Consider the following 21,432-nt stretch of genomic DNA (forward strand, 5'->3'; position numbering starts at 1 on the left):
CATCTGCAATAATCCAAAAATCACAGCATTCCCTGAAACAAAGAGCCAAAGATTATGACTGCTTATGCCAGTGAAAAGGCTCTCAGGAGCACCCCTGAAGTTTAGACTGAACCTGTATTTTCAGGTGTAAATTAACACCACAGGATGCATTCACAATTCCGTAACTTGCACTGTGCTGAGCTCCTGTGCAGCTCACAGTACTTGTTTTGAAATATCACCAGTAAAATCTCAACTCTTCAGTCTTCCTTGAGGAGAAAAACAAGCCTGGCACTAATTTAATCCACAGTATCTTTAAGTTCAGCAGAGAGACCTGACTGTCTATTGAACAACTGCTGTGTTTGTAACTTAATGGCGTCATCATCATCATCATGTATTTCACTGAATATTTTCTTTACCTTACAAATTTAGCCAAATGTATTTCAGAGCCAGTGATGTGGATGGTTTAAAAAAAAAGGTTTATTTAAACTATTGCACTATTTAAATTGAGTTGTTGTAGTGACACAACATGAAAGGTTACTGTATTCTCAAATGTGGCAATTTAATCTTTCAGATCACACACAAGCAAACTGCCTACTGTTAACACTACCTGTGTTGACAGCTTAAGAGTCTGTGTAATTTTTGTAATGAGGGCCAAATTACCTGTCACTACATTTTTTTAAGCATCTCTGTTGGCAAAGCTGGGTTTCAGGCAACAGAAGGCTAAAAATGAAAATTATATGAAAATAAGTGATTGAGTAAGTAACCAAGACTGCAGCTGAATGTCCAGACACAGATTAAGGGGAACACGTGCTGCCTGTAAAAAACCTCTTCTGCATCAATGTGTACAGGTAATTCTTTTAAAAGTAAAGGCAAAAGCTTTCCATGCTTATGTCCTGAAACTGAAGTCAAACCTTTCAGCTTTCCACTGTGTGCAGAGAGCACGGGCAGAATGAAATTCCAATAACGCTTTCTGACACCCTGCACTGTCTTCTATCTACACTCAATTCGGCCCCTCAATTTTGAGGCTATTCGCAGTGTTTTGCTAACTGCCCTGAAATGTCTTTCTAGCCAGAAAAAGGAACGGAGCCCTTTGCCAGCTCCAGGCAGAGGGATGGCAGATGGCCTGGGAGCCCCCGCAGGGATGGAGCGCCGGGAGTCCGACCAGACTCGCAGCTCCACCGCAGCTCTCACAACCACAACGTCTCCTTCGCCCCAGAGCGGCACAGGATGCGTTTTTTGGACAAACCACATCCTTATCTCTACAGAGGGTATTTTTCCCTTGCACTTGGAAGGCATTCCCCACAAAGCACAGCCATCTCTATTTGAAGGAAAACCGCAATGTGGCAGGCACACATCGCACCCCATTGCACCAAGGGGGCAGCTCCAACCTTTTAACGTTTTAAACACAACTCGGCAGCGAGCAGATGACACGTGCTATGAAATCAGAATAAATGTTACTGTCCCTCCCTCAGGATGGTTTGGGCACTCTTGTACTGCAGGTAAAGCTGGGCCTTGGTGTAATCATCACTAATAGACAAGCTCTTGATGTGATGGGATCCTTCCACCAAAAGCATCTCATTCATGGTCAGGACCGAGAATCACATACAGAGGCGCCCAGGGATCCACAAACAATATCCTGGAATGGCCCATCAGGTCCCCACAACGGCCCTCAGAAACCTGAAAATACCATGTGGTGCCATTCTGGGTCACAAGGTACTTTTATGACTTAAAAAAAGAATGTGACCTGAGAGACTTATTCTGTGTGTTTTGGGGTTTTTTGAGAGGTGGGGAACAACCTGTCCCGAAAATCAGTGAAATAGTTATTCTTCAACAGGCTTTAAATTAGGATTGAATTGCCCAAAGTGTAAATATTATAAATAAAAAAGCAAAAACTCTGACAGATACAAGACTAACTACTAAATTGGTAAAAATAATTTTAGATCTCTACTAAAAGTTTACTACACAATATTTATAGGAGGATATTATGCCTTTTCCAGACATTCTAATAATAAACATATACTTCCTTTGTGCAACCTGCTTCCTAGCAGGTGTGGGAAAAATGCCAGTTTTCATGGTGACAACATCACCCACCATAATCAACTCAGTTAAGTCAGTTATTTGTAAAATCTGCTGCAGTATTTTAAATAATTAATCTAGAAAGCATTAGTTCAGCAACTTAATATTGCAGTTTTCCTTTAAATGTTCTTGCCCTATGTAATGTTATTTTTCTCAAAAAGAAAAAGCTTCTAGCACAACAGGCAAAAAGGCATGTAACCCAGTAAAAATTGGCAAGCAAAAAAAGTTTATTTTTATTTTTATGGATTTTATTTCTGATTGCCATATGATGATGGTTCTATGGTATAATATGCTGCAAGAATAATTCACACAAAATCCTGTCCACAGCACTTGGACTAATAAAATAACAAAGACTCGGCAGACAAAAACCTTGAAGAATTCGACTTTCTTCTGCTAATAAAATGACACTAATAAAATGAAAAGAAGGCCCCTATAATTTGCTGCCTTCCATCTTAACACAGCTGCATCAGAAAGTTTAAAGTGTAGAAATTATTGATCCTAACAACATAGGAAAATTGTAACAACTTTGTCTAAAATATTGAAAATTTAGGTGTGAATATAGCTTGGGCACCTGTGTAATCATATCTGTATCCTAAAATAGGTGACCAGCTGCAATCTGAAAGAACTTAGAATAAGGCTAAGCAGGTATGTCATGCACTGACATGTTGAGCTGAAAGCACAGAATAAGTGCAATAATGGCCAGGGCCTTACAGTTACACAGGCAGGAGGTGTGCCGTGCCATTTCTAACACAGCTGCCAAGCCGTGGGCTTTTTATATTAAAGCAAAGCTGGCCACTTATCTTAAGAATTAGATTATCACCATCTAAGGGGATTTGACAGCACTGACATGAGTTCATATAGGCTTACAAAGATCTGAGAAATCCAGAATTCAAAGGTAGTCCTTCCTCCCATTTACCATATCTACTCTTTGTTGGTGTGCAAAAGTGCACAGGAACCTCACAGAAGAGATTTTTTTAAATTTGCCCACGTCTTGTTATTACACTGCAGTCTTCAAATTTACACAGAGCTGCAGTTCTCCTGGGTTTTTCTCAAGTGTCACTCATCTAACTTAGCATGACAGCTGAGAAAGGATGTCAGGCGCGTTACAGTTCAGTTTAAAAAACATCCTCTACCTGGTATCTCTGCAGTGATTGTCTTGCTGCTCCCTGAAACCTCTTCGTCGTCGTCTGACGAGCTCGTGCTGGAGTCACAGGTCAGGTCACTGTCGCTGGTACTGCTGTCCTGCAGCAGGTTGTACTTCTTGCGAGCAGCCGCCTCCCGCTTCTGCCTCAGCAGCCGGATCCTCTCTTTGTGCTTTTGGCTCCGGTGACCCTTCACCTTGGGAACTCGGCCGTTCTGCTTATCGCTAGACTGTCGGTTTTTCTTGGCAGCCATTGTTGAAGTCTCACTTTCGGACCTGGATCTCCTGGATTTCCTCCCGACCGCAGCTCCGGACACTGCAGAAGGATCTCCCTCCGCGGCGGCTTCAGCTTGGCAGGGCTCGTTCTCCTCCGCGGAAGACAACGTGTCTGAGTCGGCCAAGTGCCCGCTGGAGGAAGGCGAAAGCATGCAGTGGTTAGAAGAGTCACTCTCATAAACTCGGCCGCCCGCTGGCTTGTCGCTCTCCGTAGATGCCAGCTGAGACTCCGAGGAGTCCCGCCTCAGTTCCATCAGCAAGCAAGGCATGGAAGAGAGCACTGCAGAGTCTGCTGCAGTGGGCGGCGCACTGTCCTTCTGAGGTTGTGTCTCAAGTTCTATAGGCCTGTCTTCATCAGGAGCAGTCTCTTGCTTTTCAGAACTCTTTGGTGGAATTTCTGAATCAACAAGTTCTTCTGCTTTTCCTACTGCCTCCATCTTCATTGCAGAGCAAGGTCCTTCCAGTCTCAAAGCATTGAGCACGTTGTCTAGGAGGCTGGGTGAGCTAGACGTGGTCTCCAGCAATGCAGCACCCTGCACAGGAACAGAACAGGAGGAAAGAATTACACAAGCAGCTCAGCCTGCTCTCCACAGTGTTACCATAAACAACTCACTGCTTTTGGTTGCAGACAGAATGGGTTTACAGAGCCCCAGAGTGGTTCTGGTTGGAAGGGATCTTAGAGATCATTCCATTCAATCCCCCTATGCCATGGGCAGGGACAGCTCCCACTGTTCCAGGCTGCTCCCAGCCCCATTCAGCCTGGCCTTGGGCACTGCCAGGGATCCAGGGGCAGCCACAGCTGCTCTGGGCACCCTGGGCCAGGGCCTGCCCACCCTCCCAGCCAGCAATTCCTCATTCCCAATGGGCCAAAATCTGTCCCTGCCCTCTGGCCCTGGGAGCCATTGCCTGGCTGCTGTCCCTGCCTGCCTTGTCCCCAGGGGCTGTGCAGCTCTCCTGGAGCCCCTGCAGGCCCTGGCAGGGGCTCTCAGGTGTCCCTGGAGCTTCTCTGGTGCAAGTGAACCCTCTCCCAGCCTGGCTCTACAGAAGAGCATCTTATTGCTCAGCATCATGTTGGCTTTCTCAATTTACCAAGTGAACTCATCGTTTTACACCAAATTATTCTTTCATTTACACACCCATGAAAAATGGTATAGGAGTCACACTGAATGGGCTTCCCAGTGGAACCTTATATTCTGCATGGGAACCTTATATATCAAAGACTTATTAAATAAAGAAGAGCTACTGAATTGTCAGAGGCACACTACAGGCTCTGGCTCCAGAGGTGTCACACAGATTGCTCTCACCAGAGCACCACCACGCTGGTGAGTCACACAAAGATGCTTTAGGAATATCTAATGCACCACTCAGGAAGTCCTTGATTGTCTCCCATACAAGCCCTGTTTATATGAGAACCTCAAGGCTGATTTAGTTTCTCTCAAATCTGCCAGGAAAGAAGCATTAAATAGTAGGGGCTGCAAGCAAAAAACATTATCTACCCACACCAGTATCCGACATTTTACTTCAAGTCATAATTTAATAAATTGCATTGCTTCAGTGCAAATAAAAAGACCAAGCTATTTATCTGATTGATAACTTGCACATTATCTACCCAAAACTACCTGAAGCAACTTCATAGAAATTTTCTTGGAGAGATCAACAGTTACCATTCTGTCTTCGTTATTCACACTTTGCCTTTCACCTGAATTTTCTCTTGGAATACAACACAGAATAAAGATTCTTCAATTACCACATTCACTTACAGATGAATGGCATGGAACAAATCCTTTACAGCTTCAGAAGTACAGTAAATTATAAATTTATGGCACTTCAAAAAACAAAGTGTAGGCAAGAAAACGCAGCAGTGAGATCTTATCTGAAAAACTACATTTCTGCAGAGGCGGCCAATCAGCCCTTGAGCACCCTGAGGAAGCAGGGATGGTTCAGAGAGATTTTTCTGTACCCTGAGAATCCTTCTTTGTTTTCCTGATCCATCCCAAGCTGCCTGCAAGCATGTAAGTGTACACATGTATGTAATACACAATATAAGGGTACTTCCCTGCTTCTAAAGGTGCTGTGCCGAGCTCAGCACTGTCCTGTGTGCCCTAACCCACTCTGAAACTTTTTTAGAGAATACTAAAATAGAGTTCATGCTTCCTTCAGGCTAATGATGAACTGCTGTATGGGGCAAGGAAATGATGAAAACACTCATGGGAGTGAAACACCAGCTAAGGAAAGAAGGGTTGGTTAATATCAGACATCACAAGAAAGATGGACATGGCAAGACCAAACCTGCTAAATATGAGGAAAAAAACCCACAAACCTGAAAGCCCAAACAATAAACTCAGCATATCCCTTCCAAAAACCAGACTAAAATGCATATTGTGGAAAAGAGGAACGTGTATATCAGGAAAAATATTTGTGCGTACTTTCGCTGAGTAACCCTCTCTTGAAAGCAATTTCAAAGAAGACTTTCTGGAGACAGTAATTTCATGTAAGCAGCAAACATCATGTAGGAACAATTTATTTCCAAGGCCACTGCAGAGCACTAACAACCTAAATGATGAATACACACATTCAGAGACATAAATGCATGTCAGTAATACCAATATTTGTAGGTAATTCACTCACAAATCTGTATTATCAAATAATTGTCCTATTACACAGGTAAGTAAAACACAGATTTGATGATGGAATAAGTGGAATTTGTATTGTACCTGCTAGTGCAGCTCCTAGCTTTCCTCTGGCCATGAACTTTAAAATGAAAAATATCTTCTCTGAGAGTTTTGAAATGTACACACAGGGAAAATATTGGTTGCTCAGACACAAACCAAGAGTATTAGCTTGGCCAAACGAAAACATACTTAAATATTCATACTAATTACTGCAGAACAATTTCTGCACTGTTCAACCTTTCAGCCTGGGGAGCACAAAGAACAGAGCTTGACATGAAGCTAAAGGGCAGCGAAAGTCAGCTGTAGACTTTTTTCCACAAACGTCCTATTTGGAAACATCGTTTACCTCAGAGCTCCCAAAGGGGCTGTAACAACACCTGCACTTGCCTTTCCACCTCTCTGGTCTATCAGCCAGAAAAAAATATGTTTCATCTGCACATTGCCACCTTGCTAACAGCTCAATTAAAATGATTTTACTGGATTTTTTTAATATTAAGTGGGATCTTTAACTACTCCAACCACACTGGTTTGATCCCTCACACAGTGACTTTCAGTGAGTTGGTGGTAGAGGAGGGAATAGTAATTTCATGGCACTGATGCGTTTCTGTGTATATAGAAAAACCACATGTTTGGTAAGGTTTGTACTCTACAGGTCCATTGAACTGGCTCTTTAGACATCATCAATTCCTTTATATATATATATATATATATATATATATATATATACATATATATACCAGAGCTTTGCCTTTCTCTCAGTGGGAAAAAAATAACCCTACCATGACTCAAACAGACTTTGCTTCATGGAAGAATACAGCCCATTTGGCCAAAAATATCTATGCCAAGGAAATCCGTGTCTCAAAGAAAGAAAAAAATGTCTGTATTTAGTTCCCTCTGAAAAATGTACAGAACAGCAAGAAGAGACCTTATTGAAAAACTCCCACTCCTTTCTTGCCATTCACCTTTCTAGTAACACTACTAGAAGAGGAAATCTCAAGGTGGTGCAAGCAAAAGACCATTTTTCTACTGAAATGGGAACACAGCACTGAAAATAAGTTGCGATGCTTACAGACACAGATGGATACTTAATTAGATGTTGATCAGAAATGGCATTCTCCTTTTACTGGTGAGCAGATATTGCAATGAAAATTTTAAAAGGCAATTTTGTAAAAACTTCTGTGCTCGATTTTTCCAATAGAAAATGTTATTTTCCAAGTCACACATATAACACACTAGTGCGAGGAAGCCATTAAATTATCCTGAGAAATATTTTCAAATCATGGACTCATTTGTAAAGGCACACAATTTGTACGCGAGGGAATCTGCTCTTCAGGGAAGAAATCCAGAAGGATTTTGAAGGTCAGGTTTGCAGAGACAGCCCAGCCTCTCTGGGTTTTGTCCCCATTCTTTCCCCACCTAACTGTGACTGCACCATCATATTCCCTCCTGTGCACACAACTGGCCCACCCTTCTGTGTGTAGATTCCTTTCAATAAGCCAGCAGAAGTCAAAATGAGAAAGCAAGTGACATTTTCTGCCAGAGCTTGCAGGAAGGAGGGAAGGGAGAGCAAGCACAAATCATCCCTGTTAAAAAAAAAACAAATCTGATTTAAAGCTGCTTGCTGTTTTGTATCATCACACCTTGAACTCAGAGGTTCTGCCCAGAGACAGCAGAAGGTCCTGAGCATTCCTTCTCAGCACCATTTGCTCTGGGAAGAGACTTTTGTAAATTAAAAAAAAAAAAAAAAAAACGATTAAGAGCAAAAAGCCTCAGAGGTGATAGCAGCTTCCTAAATAACATTTTTCATGTAATATGTACTACAGCACAAAGACTTGTATTAAAGACAGCAGGCTTTTCAGAGCAGAGTTTCAGGCATCAGATTATAAAAATAAATAATTTAACAACGTGTTAGAGCAGTAGATAAGCTGTGTGTTTCTGGAGAGAGACCTTGAACAAAGAAATCCCCAGGGAATTACGGAATTTAGGCACCTGCCCCTCACCCATCTTGCCTGCACCTCTCAGTTCACTGCTGATTTTTACAGCACCTTTCTGGGTCCTTCTCCATGTCCAGGCCACCCAACCCATGTGGAACTGCAGCTGCTGCTGGTGGTGCTGCCTGCTGACCTCTGGTTTGAGCCCCTGGTGCCTCTGCTCCGTGGCACAGCACAGGGACCTACAAAAGCCCTCACCCAGGTAAGCAGTCCACAGCAGCAATTAAAATATCCATTTGTTGCCCATGTCCTGCCCACAACACAGATAAAACGCAGCTCTGTATCAGCTATTAGGAAGATTAACTAAATTACACAGCTTAAGGCTGAAGGCTTCATCAAATCCAGCTACTCAGGCCAAGCAATCAACATACTAAATCATGTGTCATATATTAACAGCTAGAATGTTACTCATTCTACTTACAACTTACTTACTTCAGCTGAACAAGGAGTACCTCTCAACAGCCTGAAATACTTAATAAACCCCATGACACCCTAACCTTAATTGTGCATTGTCATTTTAGGTGTTATTGAGCTGACTAATGATAAAGAATGCCTAGCTTGTGTGCAGCAAGCCAGGTCTTCTTTTCCTGAACCCATGGACGGGACAGATTCTTGTTTTACAGGTACCAGTGTTTTCACAGCAGCTTGCTGGAAAACTCACTTTAGCTCATTACTGACACATTTCCTCTTAATCACAGTCCAACAGACCACTTCTTTTCCATGCTTATGGTCATATAACATTCTTATGCCAATTCTAGCAATTGTTGTAATGTAAAAGAATTATCTAGAAGAACACTGCCTTTAAATGCCCTTTCAGTTAGTGCTGAAAGAAAACAATTTGAACAACCCACCTCTTCTCACCACTTACCATTCAACTGGAAGCCATATTTTTTTAAATGAGAAATTGTACTGATATTATTGAAGCAAATAACATCATGTACATTCTTTAGGCTTTTGTGACTACATAAATGAAAAGTTACATGGCAGTGCTGCACACAAGTCATTTGTTCAGAGTACAGAGTTAACTAGAGATCCTTCCAACCTCACAGCTTCGGTGCCACAGAAGTCAGTTATTTTCATGTAAATATGAATGGTTTGATATTTATAAGGAACTAAATGCTATAATGGCTCATTTTTACACAAACAATTATTTCCATCTCCAGTGGATTACATTATATCACATTATATCACACACCATATATATATATATATATATACACGCAATATATATATTACATTATATCACACACCAACAGAGATGGAATAAATCAGAGGTGTGAGAGAGGTAACGACAAATGCATAAAATAGAGGGTAATAAAATTATGTAAAACAGCTGACTATTTTTAAAAATGTAAACACACAGACAAGCTCATTAAGAACTCTGACTGGAACACTTGACAGACTGTGTGTCTGAGGAGGGTGGGTTGGGAAAGGAGAGAAGCTGCAAACAGCCTGGGTACTCAAGAGTTGACTGTAATGCATGTATGCTTCAGAACACAGGTTAAACTGTTGGCAAAAAGCAAAGTCAGGCCCTCTTCTGACAGAAGGACGTGCAACTCTGAAGATGTGAAGTGCTAATGAACCTGTCCACTTCTGAAGCTTCACCAAAACCCTTTGCCAGTGTAGGTGTCTCGTTCATGCTTTCTTTCTTCTCAAATCACCTTCCTTTCCATTGAAAATGAACACAGTTAATCCAGTGAACTCACCAGTGACATTTCAGTACAAAAGACACACAGAGCTATCAGAGAATCACAGAATGGTTTGGGTTGGAAGGGACCTTAACGATGATCCAGTTCCAGTCCCCTGCCAAGGGCAAGGACACCATCCACTGGATCAGGCTGTTCCAAGCTCCATCCACCCTTCCCTTGGACACTTCCTGGGACAGAGCATCCTGTGCCAGGGCCTCGCCGCCCTCACAGCCAAGAATTTCTTCCTTATATCTCATCTAAACCTACTCGCTGTCAGTTTAAAGCCATTACCTTACTCCAGAGAGCAGAATGCTTCATTAACTAAAAATGACTAAATTCAAAAAATCAGACATCTATCAGGAAAGACCGATCTGCACCCAGACAAATGCAGAAATACTGACACTTTCTGGGCTTCACAGCTTGTTCAGCTCCTCCTGAAGATACCACACATTCCTTTTCATCTTCTTTTAAGTCTTACACAAACCAGTGCACTTAAAACAACACAAGTGAGACCAGCACTCAGTCAATTTAAGTCAAGACAGTTGACTCAGCTCTGTGTGGATGTGTGTGCACGATGCTCCACGGCAGATTTTTCATAACACCGAGCCGCCCCCACAGGGATACTGTGTAATTTATATAGCGTTCCTTTGAAAATGCTGCCCTAAAGCTGACTCACTGGCATGCGATTCTACCTAGGGCACATTTCTGGGAGTGGAGCTGGATCTTTATCAGATGATTCACAAATCAGGCCTGGTAGCAACCCCAAAGAACAGGACCCTTTGGAACAGACAGGTTAAGAGAATTGCAGTACAAAGCAGAAGAAGAAAGGATTAAATTAATTCTGTGTTTCAACTGGTTTTGCATAAATAAATGAAGGTTAAAAACAGGCTGCTCCTACTGAGTGCTCAACAGGCTGCATATACAAATTACCAAGGCCTGAATACAAATTACAAGTGTATGTGTTAATACAAAGCTTTGCAGAGCATCCTTTGCGATCTTGAAAAGCAACATTTTTTTATCCTACATAAGAAGTAAGACTGCACATTTAAATACAGGTTTTTGCATTGTAATGCTTAATGCACATACCCTGCCTCTTTCAAAGGACAGGCAAGTACCAGCTAAGGTTTATTTCACAACTCTGCACACAGGCTTCCATAAACATTCCCCAGCTGCACTTGAAACCCCACAATAAAAAAAATCACAGTCCTTGCACACAGATAAAAGTACGCAGGGTTGGCTGCACTTAGCCTTCTAAGAATCTCCTTTCTTTCTCATAATGAAACCATTTTTTCTCAAGGGCACAACAATTTAAAGTCCACAAAGGCTCTCTACTCTAAAAATTAGAGAGGGCATATCTTTATTACTACCTGTTCCTAAAACTTCAAATGACTCACTTTCACATTTTTTCTTTCAATAAAACAAGTGGGAGAAATCAACACAACAAAAGTTCCCTTTTCTCTTTGCTACACATTAGTTGCACTCTACAGAGGATCATCACCTTTTTCCAATATACTGAGTTTAACAGGTTTTCCCACTTTACCCATCCATTTCTGTTTCTTGAATGAAATGGGCTCTGTGCTTCCCCACTACATACAAACAGATGTCCTAAAGAAATGCTAGTCTGTTGTTCTACCACCATAAAAGTAACATTCACGTAAAAGCCACATTTCGAATTGCGTGAACACCATGTAACAAATTAATCCTAATTTTCAGAGCAGAAGTTAGGAACAGTTACCTGAGCTATACTGAAAGTAATCAACATTGTGTCATTGCCAACAGCTCCAACTGGCAGACCAGGACAACTGCAATGCAACTTCCAAGTAGTAAATACATCTCAGCAGAGCCATACTCACAGAATCATAAAGGTAAGAAAATACCTCTAAAATCATCAAGTCCAACCTTCAACCCAGCACCACCACCAAGTTCACCACTAAACCATGTCCTCAAGCTTAGTCCTCAAGTTCACCAGTAAACCATGTCCTCAAGTGCCACAATCCACAGCACTTTTCCAGCATCTCCACGTCTCCCCAAAAGCTCAAGGCACTGAACCAGACTTGTGTGAGTTTAGGAGAGCCCTTTCATAAAGACTACTTATGAGATACTAAGTAACTCCACAGTTTGTAAATATTTTATGGTCAGATGTTTTTGCACATCTTTGCCATGGTAAACAAACAAAACCGACCCTGAGGTATTTTAAAGTTTAAAATGTTCTAATTCAACACCAATGAATACTTTTGCCATCAGGCAGTAAGATACCCACTCTATGGTCTGACCATCAGGTGACACATCCAAATTCTACAAAAGGGCTGAAAAGGAGCTGCAAGCCCAATAAGCCCTGATCTCAAATAATTTTCTTATCCACACAGCTACTCATAGTATTCACTTGCTTCTTTAATTTCTGAGCTAGCAGTATCAAATCTAAATACTGCAATAGAGATTTACAGGAGGTATACCACAGAAAAATAAATGGTATCAGGACACTAAAGTCATGTGGCATTCAAATGATGAAATTTAACAGCTGTTGGGGTGCTCTTGTCACCAAGTGGTGCCAGTTGATTTCAGCACCCACCAGCTTGCTAACAATCACAGTGCACTCTTTACGTGTCCAAAGTGCTTCTAAAAGAGCAAAGGATTCACATCCCAGGTCTCAGTATGAGGCAAACACAGGTTGGCTCTACAAATGAACAAAAACTACTTTGTGGATTTAAAAAAGAAGAACAAGACTGGGTCAAAAGCCAGTCACGTGTGTGATAACCAGAAGTGCCTCTAACATGGGCTTTACTATCTTTCTACAGTATTCACTTCCAGTTGGCAGAGGAGAAGAAATTTGAGCTCTACTTCAAGAGAACAGACAGACCAGAACGCAGACACTTCTTTCCCACAAGACACAAAAGACTTTGCGTGTATTTGACTGCAGAAATTAAATAATAGTATATAAGAAGACACCAAGTTACCAGCGACATAAAAAGAAAAAGAAAATTAAAAGGTTGTTTTCAGCAGAACCCTGTAAGCAAGTACTGTCAAGATAAAAAAAAAATTAAAAAACCAAACATTAATCCCCTCTTTCCCCCCCTTCCCAAAAAACCTGCAAACCAAACAATCCTTAAAGTGCATCTTTTACCCTAAAACTGCTTCTTACATTGTTATTCCTGTTTAGGAAAAAGTGGCTCAGGTGGCAGAACTAATGGTTAGCAACAGGAGACAAACTATATAAACAACCTTCCCAGTAAAAGGGGAGATGGAAGGAAAACACCAAAAGAGCATGGAGCCTGGATTATCAATTCAACCTCATTCCATTAATTCAACACAGCCTTATTGCTGCTGGAGCTTGGAGAGCTCCATTCAGACAAACAATGACATCCACTACAGGTGTTAAACAGCAAAAAAACCATTTTGATCTTGTAACAACAAGGGAAATCAGGTGTCTGTTACCAAACTCACTTAAGGTTGAGGGGAGATTTATAAGTAATTATTGAGGGCTTATGAAGGTAACCCTGGCAAGATACTCAATGAACTTCCTTAGCTTAGTTTTATCCAACAATTCCTGGATTTTCTTTACTACAGTGAGTGGATCCAAAGTTTGTATCCTGCATTTAAGATGACTTGCAGACACCAGTAAGTGGAACCATGAAAAACAGAACTTTACCATGAAGGCCTTCAAAGCACAATACTCAAAGAAATACGTGGTTTTTTGTAACTCCTCACAGATTCTGCACAGTGCTACCAAAAGGTGTTACCTCCTCTGGATGAATCTTAGTTATTGGACACAGAAACTGCACTTATGGGCTCATGGGCACTACTATCCAAAAGACCGTTCTTTCCTACAAGGGCAACTTCATTTCCAAAAAGCTTCTCACCAAACACGATGAGGACCCCACAAGCATTTCACCTAACTTCCTTCATTAGGAGGCAGCCTTTGAATAAATGCATTTCCAACCACAAGCAGACAGAATTAGTAGACAACTTTCCTGATCTACTCTTTACCAAGATTTTTTTCCCCGAAATTGCCAGATTACTTAGAAATGTCTTTCTGGCAAGATCTGGCATTCCAAGGGAGCATGAACCAGGAGAGTGAGCTGAGGAGCCAGGAGAATTACCAGCTGATGAGAAATCCAAAGAACAAGAGAAGGGCACTGGTTCAGCCCCACCTTGCTATCAGAACAACCTGATTATTTTTTTTTTCTTCAAGTGTTTGAGCACCAGCCTCACACTGGAACCACCAAAATGAAATAGTCCCAGTGGAAAACAAATTACTGAAATGGTAATTGTTTCATCATGCAGACAACTGATATTATAAAGTCTGGCTCTTTGCTATTCCCAGCTCTGTTACTGTGAGTCACTTGGCCTCTACCCATGTTGGATGAATGGAACTGAAATCTGCCTTCTCTAAAATAAGTTGTGAAATGCTAACCATCAAGCATCATGAAACAAGACACTAGAGCAAAGAGATAGCAAGAGGAACAATCAACGTCTGGGTCTTCCTGCTCATTTTCAGGAAATTTTGAAGCATCACACAGAAGAGCATCTTGCAGGACACTGCAGAATCCTCACTATAATGTCAAATCCACAATACACACACACTGAAACAAGAATGTGAGCTTGAAGAAGTCTTCAAAACCTTGCATTTATTTAAAAAGTGACCACCATTCCACTTATGCCTCAAAAGCTGTCAGGCTGAGTATTAACAGCTTCCAAGCTGTTTTCTTGGAGCCCAAATATCACAAGGCATGGTAAGGCTGAATGAAGTGTGTACACTATTCTGCTACTTAGATCATTTATGAGCATTGGAGAGACAGACTGTGTGGTGAAACTGATACAAAACCCCTGGACACCTTCTTAAATAATGAGGTGAATCATTCTGAGCATAAAGCTGACACACCTCACGACCACGGGCAAGTTACTCGGCCTCCTGAGCAGCCAGTAATGCATCTGACACGGTGTCACTGCAACACCTGCACCTCATTTCCAGCGCTGTGAGGAACCCGTGTGTGCCCAGCTGCAGGGAGACAGCCACATCCAGGAGAAACTGCTACAGGCTCCACTCACGCTGGTCAGACACCGGGAGAGGCAACACGAACCAGCGGCAATGGGCAAGCACAGATTAAACCTTAAACAGAAGCCTTAAACAGAAGCCTTAAACAGTAACACCGAGCAAGTGATGAGGCATCAGTCACTCAGATTAGCTCAGACAGGGACTGTGCCCATCAGAGCAGGCAACAGCACAGGCTAATGTTTAGACCATATGCACATTTTGATTTACAGTCCCTTTCATCCAGTTCTCTTTCTGTTCGAAATTGCACATTTGTGGACGCTGTGTTCTAAACCCCAAGTAGCAGACTCAGAACTGCAATATGCATTAAAAACCTGGAACAAAGATGTGACAGAAAGTACTATTTCTGTGGTGATTTGTTGTCCAAGTTCTCTGCAATTAACATCTGCTGCCACAGATTCCAGTATCATAACTCTGTCTGCTCCTGAGTAAGAGTGATAAAGGCTGAACTCCCATTCATGTGCTGAACATTTACTTTGGTTCTGGAAAACCAGAAGTTGTTTCCCTTCCACATAAGGTGATCTCAGAGCAGCGACACACACTGTACCATGTTGGAGATTTTTTCAGGGATGGCCTAGAAGGCAGCTGTGAGGAGCAGGTTCTCACAGCCTGTTTCTGTGAACAGCAGAGGTTCTCAGGTTATTTTTAATTACAAGTAAAGGTGACAAACATGAAGGCCTCGAGAGCCTTGCACATCAGAGTTCTCAGACAGCTTTCTCATAACAAGTGGATGTTCTGTCTTCGGCTGTTTTGGGAAAGCAAGAATAATTTTGAGAACCCAAATCTTGGTATTGGAAACATAAGCAGGGGTTGGTGTGTTATCTCTGACCTATTGTGAGCTCAGATTTTGCAATATGCATGAACTTGATTAACACTATTATAAAAAGTGCCTGATTGATTAATAAATCGGAGTCGATGGCTGACCAATGCAAGGTGGGTCGTCTCCCTCCAACTTCAATAGTACCACACTTTATCTCAGAGCTCTTTCCCAGCACTATGCCTGTCCCCCTCTCCCAGTGCTGCTTCATTTTCAGCTCCCATCACCACCAATAATGTTCAAGCCAGCAAAAATATTCAAGTTCTAGTAACTCTTTTCCAGAGTACAAGTTACATGCTGGCAATTATGATATTTAAATCTTTTACTTTGATCTAGTACATGTGTTATTAAATCTGTTGCTCAGTTTCTGTCAATGGTTGCAGTTTTCTAAGCCATTCTGCCAGCTGCAGATAAAAACACAGAAGCTGAGATTGACCACAGGCCCAATTCTATCAAAAAGTACGATGAACACAACGAGTTTGAAATGTTATAGACAAGTACGTGTAAGTCGCTTGAAACTACTTAGTAATTTGAAAAACTTTCCAAAGCTTTCATATCTTTAGATAATTGGTGGTATTTTGGTCAGAGGTAACCAGAGAGTTGGATCACTCAGTGTGCAGCCCCTTCCCCGTGTGGTACATACAGACCTCCCATCTCATTAGCAGATGTTTCAGTGAGATGTTGATGCACAGGCAGGTCAAAGATGCACATACATCCTTGGTGATGCAGGGAGTTGATGTGATAACATACGAGGGAAAGGGAAGAAAGCGAACAGGATCCAGGCAAAGAATCCTGCATTTTAAAGGTAAATATACAGCAAGGAGGAGGAGGTCAGGACAGCCAAGGCAATTATTTCTTGCTGCTCTCATTGAGTTACACCAACTTATCTCCCTAATGTTTGATGTTCAAAGCCCCTCATGATAATCCACATTTACTCTTTGTTCACTCAACCTTAACTTGCCCCATTAATCCCACCCCCTCCGCAGTGCCCATTTGTCAAAGGCACCCAAACATCCTTCCTGCCTCCTCTTTATCAGCTAGAGCAGGGCAGCACTTTCTGTGGGCTGTGGCTGTTCCCAGCTGCCCCGTGGGTGGCTCCAGGCTCCTTCCCGTTCCCGCTCCCTCCACAGCACCCACTCCTGGTCAGTGCTCTGCGATTCCCCCCGGGCAGGCAGAGCTGCACTGCCACACACCTCACACGGCGGGACGGGCAAGGCCACAGCCCTTCCTCCTTCCTGACTTCTCCCTGCACCTCCTCACCACGCCAGCCAGCAACTGGGCTGCAGAGCAAACAGAAAATAGTTGACACAGTGTAATTAAAAAATTCGAGTGTTTCAAAATGAGTCAGAACTGCTGCCCTCATGTACTCGAGCAGAAATACCAGCTGCCCAGACTCACACAGCACCTTCCATCACCTGCTGCATCCCTGCCCTTGGCTCCCCAGACAGAGCACCAGTGTCCCTGGAAAGCCAGAACCACAGAAAACTGCTTTTATTGGCTTTCAGCAGCCACACAACCACCCCCTTTGGAGCTTGTCTGGACAGCACCAGCCTCCTCTAGGTCACTGGAGGTGAGAAACATCAGAAAATTACTCTTAAGAAAAACTGCTGCTGGACAGATGAGTTCCCCACACTTGCCCTCACTGCTTTCCTACCGTATATCTATTTATATTTATCTATATGTATGTGTATACAAATGGGGGGATGCCTGGGTTTAACAAACACATGACAAGCACCTCACTGCTCCCTTGGGAGTTTGCTACAGACCTGTTTGCTCCACAGAGGCCACGTTTGCTCCTCCAGGGCAGCAGGGAAAGCTGTGCTGCCCTGGCAGGCTGGCACCTAGCTCTGGAACTACGGGAGCAGCAATTGCAGGAGCACTGGGGCAGGAGAGCCCCACACTGGGGAGCTCAAGGGATCTCCAGGGAAAGCTGTGCTGCCCTGGCAGCCTGGCTCCCAGCACTCCAACCTCGGGAACATCAATTGCAGGAGCACTGGGGCAGGAGAGCCACACACTGGGGAGCTCCAAAGAGCACCACGCTCCTTTTCCACCTCAAGGTCAAACAGCGTGTTTTTAATAGACTTAAGCAAGTTAGCAGGCTTTGAGAGAAACATTTTAAATGTAGCATTTGTTTCCTGTTCCAAGGGGAGAGGCATTACTGTTTGTACTTAAATTTTTAGCTCGGAGAGGGGAAATAGTACAGCTCTTCAAGCTGTAAGTGAAACTATTATTTGGTCTGATGCTGGGCAAGTACCAGAGAAGATCTAAAACCTAATAAAATCCCTGGGAGGGGGAACGAAAATAAATTTTACATTTTTAAAGGGATGCTCAAGGGTTCAAAGATTTACTTATTCACTTTTAAAAGCTACAATTACTTGTCAGGGAAAAAAAAAAAAAGTCAAACAGGACTGACTCCTGCCATCTCGACACACAAGTTTTTTTTCAGCTTTTGAAGTGTTCTTAGGTACTTTGTGCTGGTTTAAAGTGCACAACTAGTTACAACCACGACCTTGCTTAACTAAGTTATTACAGTTATAGATTCACCAAGGGACCCACAAACTTTGAGGCAAGCTGCCTTGTTACACGGTTAACAAACTAAGACATAAACACACCTTGATGCTACTCAACAAAGGTGGGAGCAATGTAACCCTAAAAATAAATTTTAAATTTTTAAAAACCCAGACAAACAAAACCAAAACAACAAGTCTTTCAGAAAGTGGCCTTTGTTGTCCAATAAGCTCCAGGCAAACAAAGTTACAGTACTGGAACTGGGGAAACAGTTAAAATATTACAAGTCTGTTCAGACCACCTTGTTTCGCTTTTAAAAAGGAACCAGTAGCACAGTTAAGTTTTTATATTCCCCTCGGATGCCTGTGCGGCTCGGAGCCACATCTGCAACCCATTAGATGTCAGGAGCCCAAGGGGAACCCGGGCTGGATCCGCAACGAGCGACTCGAGCGTCCTTCCCATAGAAAACACATTTTCCCACCAGAGGAACACACCGTCCAAGGTAAACAAAGACGCAAAGAAACCCCTGGAGAAGCACAGAAGGGACCCTTGGAGAAACAAGGGCTACTCTCCAACCCTCCAACAGCTCGCACGACTTCAAAAGTCGTTGCAGGAAGAGCAAAAAAAAAAAAAAAAAAAAGAAAAAAAAAAAAGAAAAAAAAAAAAAAAAAAAGAGGCACGTTACAAAAGTCCCGGGAAAGACAAAGCGGCCCCCGAGCTGCTCCAGGGATCTGTGGGGAGTTTGGCCCCCGCGGGGTCAGGGCAGAGGAGGGCGGAGGGGCCGGGGCAGGAGCAGCAGCGGCGGCGGCGGCGGCAGCGGGACCACCCTGAGGGGCGCAGCCCCCGCCCGCGCCCGGGGCGGCCGGGCCGGTACCGCCCCTCCCCGCGGCCCCCCGCCCGCCCGGCAGCGCGCTCACCTGTGCGAGGCTGGGCCCCTCGCGGCCTGCCCGGCGCGGGCAGCGGCCGGGGCATGGGCAGCGGCCGGGGGAGCCGGAGCCGCGGGCGCAGGCGGAGCGGCCGCCGGGAAGCGCCGGGAATGTCACCGCGGCCGCCGCGCCGTCACTTCCGCCCGCCGCGCCGCGAGCGCCCGCGCGGGCCGCCCGCGCCCCGCAGCGACCCCGCGCGGCCGGAGAGGGAACGGCGGGAGCGGCGCCGGGGGCGCGTGCGGGGCTGCGTCTGTGTGTCTGTCCGTGTGTCTGTGTGCGCTGTGTGTGTCTGTGTGTGTCTGTGTTTCTGTGTGTCCGTGTGTGTGTGTCTGTGTGTGTGTGTGCGCTGTGTGTGTCTGTGTGTCTGTGTGTGCGGCTGTGTGTGTCTGTGTGTCCGTGTGTCTGTGTGTCCGTGTGTGTGTGTGTGTGTGTGTGTGTGCGCTGTGTGTGTCTGTGTGTCTGTGTGTGCGGCTGTGTCCGTGTGTCTGTCCGTGTGTGTGTGTGCGGCTGTGTGTGTGTGTGTGTGTCTGTCCGTCTGTCCGTGTGTCTGTCCGTGTGTGTGTGTGTGTCTGAGTGTGTGTGTGTGCATCTGTGTGTGTGTGTCTGTGTGTCTGTCCGTGTGTGTGTGTCTGTCTGTCCGTGTGTGTGTCTGTCCGTGTGTGTCTGTGTGTATGTGTCTCTGTGTCTGTCTGTGTGTCCGTGTGTCTATGTGTCCGTGTGTCTGTGTGTCTGTGTGTGTGTCTGTATGTGTGTCTGTCTGTCTGTGTGTCCGTGTGTTCGTGTGTCCATGTGTCCGTGTATCTGTATCCCCTTGCTACCATGTCTCTATGTCCCTGTCTCTCTATCTGTGTCCATGTGTGCCCGTGTCCCTGTCCCTGTCATTGTGTCCCTGTCACTGTGTCTGTCCCTGTCACTGTGCCACTCTCGCTGTGTCACTGTGTCCCTGTTTGCCTGTGTCCCTGTGTCACTGGGCCACTGTCACCATCCCTGTGTCACTGGGTCACTGTCACTGCATGCCTGTGTCCCTGCTCCTGTGTCAGTGTCCCTGTGTCCCTGTGTCCTTGTGTCCATAGTCACTGCCCCTGTGTCCCTGTGTCACCAGCCCTGTGTCACTGCCCTTCTGTCAGTGTCCCTGTGTCCCTGTGTCCCTGTGTCCCTGTCCACCTGTGTCCCTGAGTCCCTAGTAACTGTCCGTGTGTCACCAGCCCTGTGTCACCGCCCCTGTCACCGTGTCATTGTCAGTGTCCCTGTCGCTCTGTCACTGTCCCAGTGTCCCTGTCCCTATCTCTGTCCCGTGTCCCTGTCACACACATCCCCCAGCACCCCGAGCACACTGCGAGCACGTTCTCCCACACCGATCGTGCGCTCCCTGAGACCGCAGAATCCCGGGATCTTTGGCTTTGGGAGGCACCTCTGGAGACCCGAGCCCCGGGGGCTGCTTGGGGGGAAGCTGCGGTTCAACCACAGCACATTGTAATGCCCTCTTTAAATACTGTAATGCACATTTCAGTCATTGTAATGCACATTTTAACATGGCAATGCCCTCGTTAAACACCATCCTGGTGTTTCTGCGCCCCGCGGGTTGTCCTGCACAGCTGCAGGTGTTTCCCGAGACTCCGAAAGGTGGAAGGAAATAATTTCAGCACAGTCTGTAAGCCTTGATCAGGGCTAGGAGCGCCGGGGAAATTCAGGATTTAAGCATTCCCTGCTCATGGCAAGACTCAGTGCCAGGGCTGGTAGCAGGGAAATGTGTGGGAAATCCACCTGCACCACCACCCAAATCGGGGCAGGGACTTGGGAAAAACAGGCATCGTGCCACCCCAGAAACATTTGTCATACTAGGAGAGATGGAGAGATGCAGCTGGAAGCAGAGCCATGCATTCAGGTTTCCACAATTATTTTTTAAAGCGGTACTTTGCGAGGCACTTCTCACAAATATGTAAAAAAATTGTCAAGGAAGGTGAGTGCATCATTTGTGATGTCAGCACCAAGGAAAGCAGTAAACGGGGAATAACATCCAGAACCTGCATTTGCCGGAGGGAAAAAACATCCAGAACCTGCATTTCCAGGATGGAAAAAACATCCAGAACCTACATTTCCAAGGGGGAGTGGAGGGAAACGTCCAGAACCTGCATTTCCAGGGGGGAATAACATCCATCACCTGCATTTCCAGGGGGGGAATAAGATCCAGAAGCTGCATTTTCAGGGGGGGAATAACATCCAGAACCTGTATTTTTGGGGAACAATGTGCTTTGCCTCCTGAAAGACACCCAGGGGACACCGGGCAGCTCACAGGCACTCGGGAGAA

The 21,432-nt window shown here is 44.5% G+C and overlaps 1 protein-coding gene across 2 annotated transcripts in view; it reads right to left on the reverse strand.

Moving 5' to 3' along the window:
- Window positions 1-19,274, reverse strand: part of ARK2N (arkadia (RNF111) N-terminal like PKA signaling regulator 2N) — a 45,551-nt gene extending 26,277 nt beyond the window's left edge. Inside the window, exons 1-2 of one of the 2 annotated variants that reach the window (XM_074532260.1) lie at window positions 19,116-19,274; window positions 3,189-4,005 (exon numbers count right to left, since the gene is read on the reverse strand). In XM_074532260.1, the coding sequence (XP_074388361.1) occupies window positions 3,189-3,915 (727 nt within the window). In that variant the 5' untranslated portion in view covers window positions 3,916-4,005; window positions 19,116-19,274. The remainder of the gene's footprint in view (window positions 1-3,188; window positions 4,006-19,115) is intronic. The other variant, XM_074532259.1, reaches the window with a different exon arrangement.
- Window positions 19,275-21,432: the final 2,158 nt, after the last annotated feature.

Source organism: Zonotrichia albicollis, chromosome Z (assembly GCF_047830755.1).
Source record: "Zonotrichia albicollis isolate bZonAlb1 chromosome Z, bZonAlb1.hap1, whole genome shotgun sequence".
Lineage (NCBI taxonomy): Eukaryota > Metazoa > Chordata > Aves > Passeriformes > Passerellidae > Zonotrichia > Zonotrichia albicollis.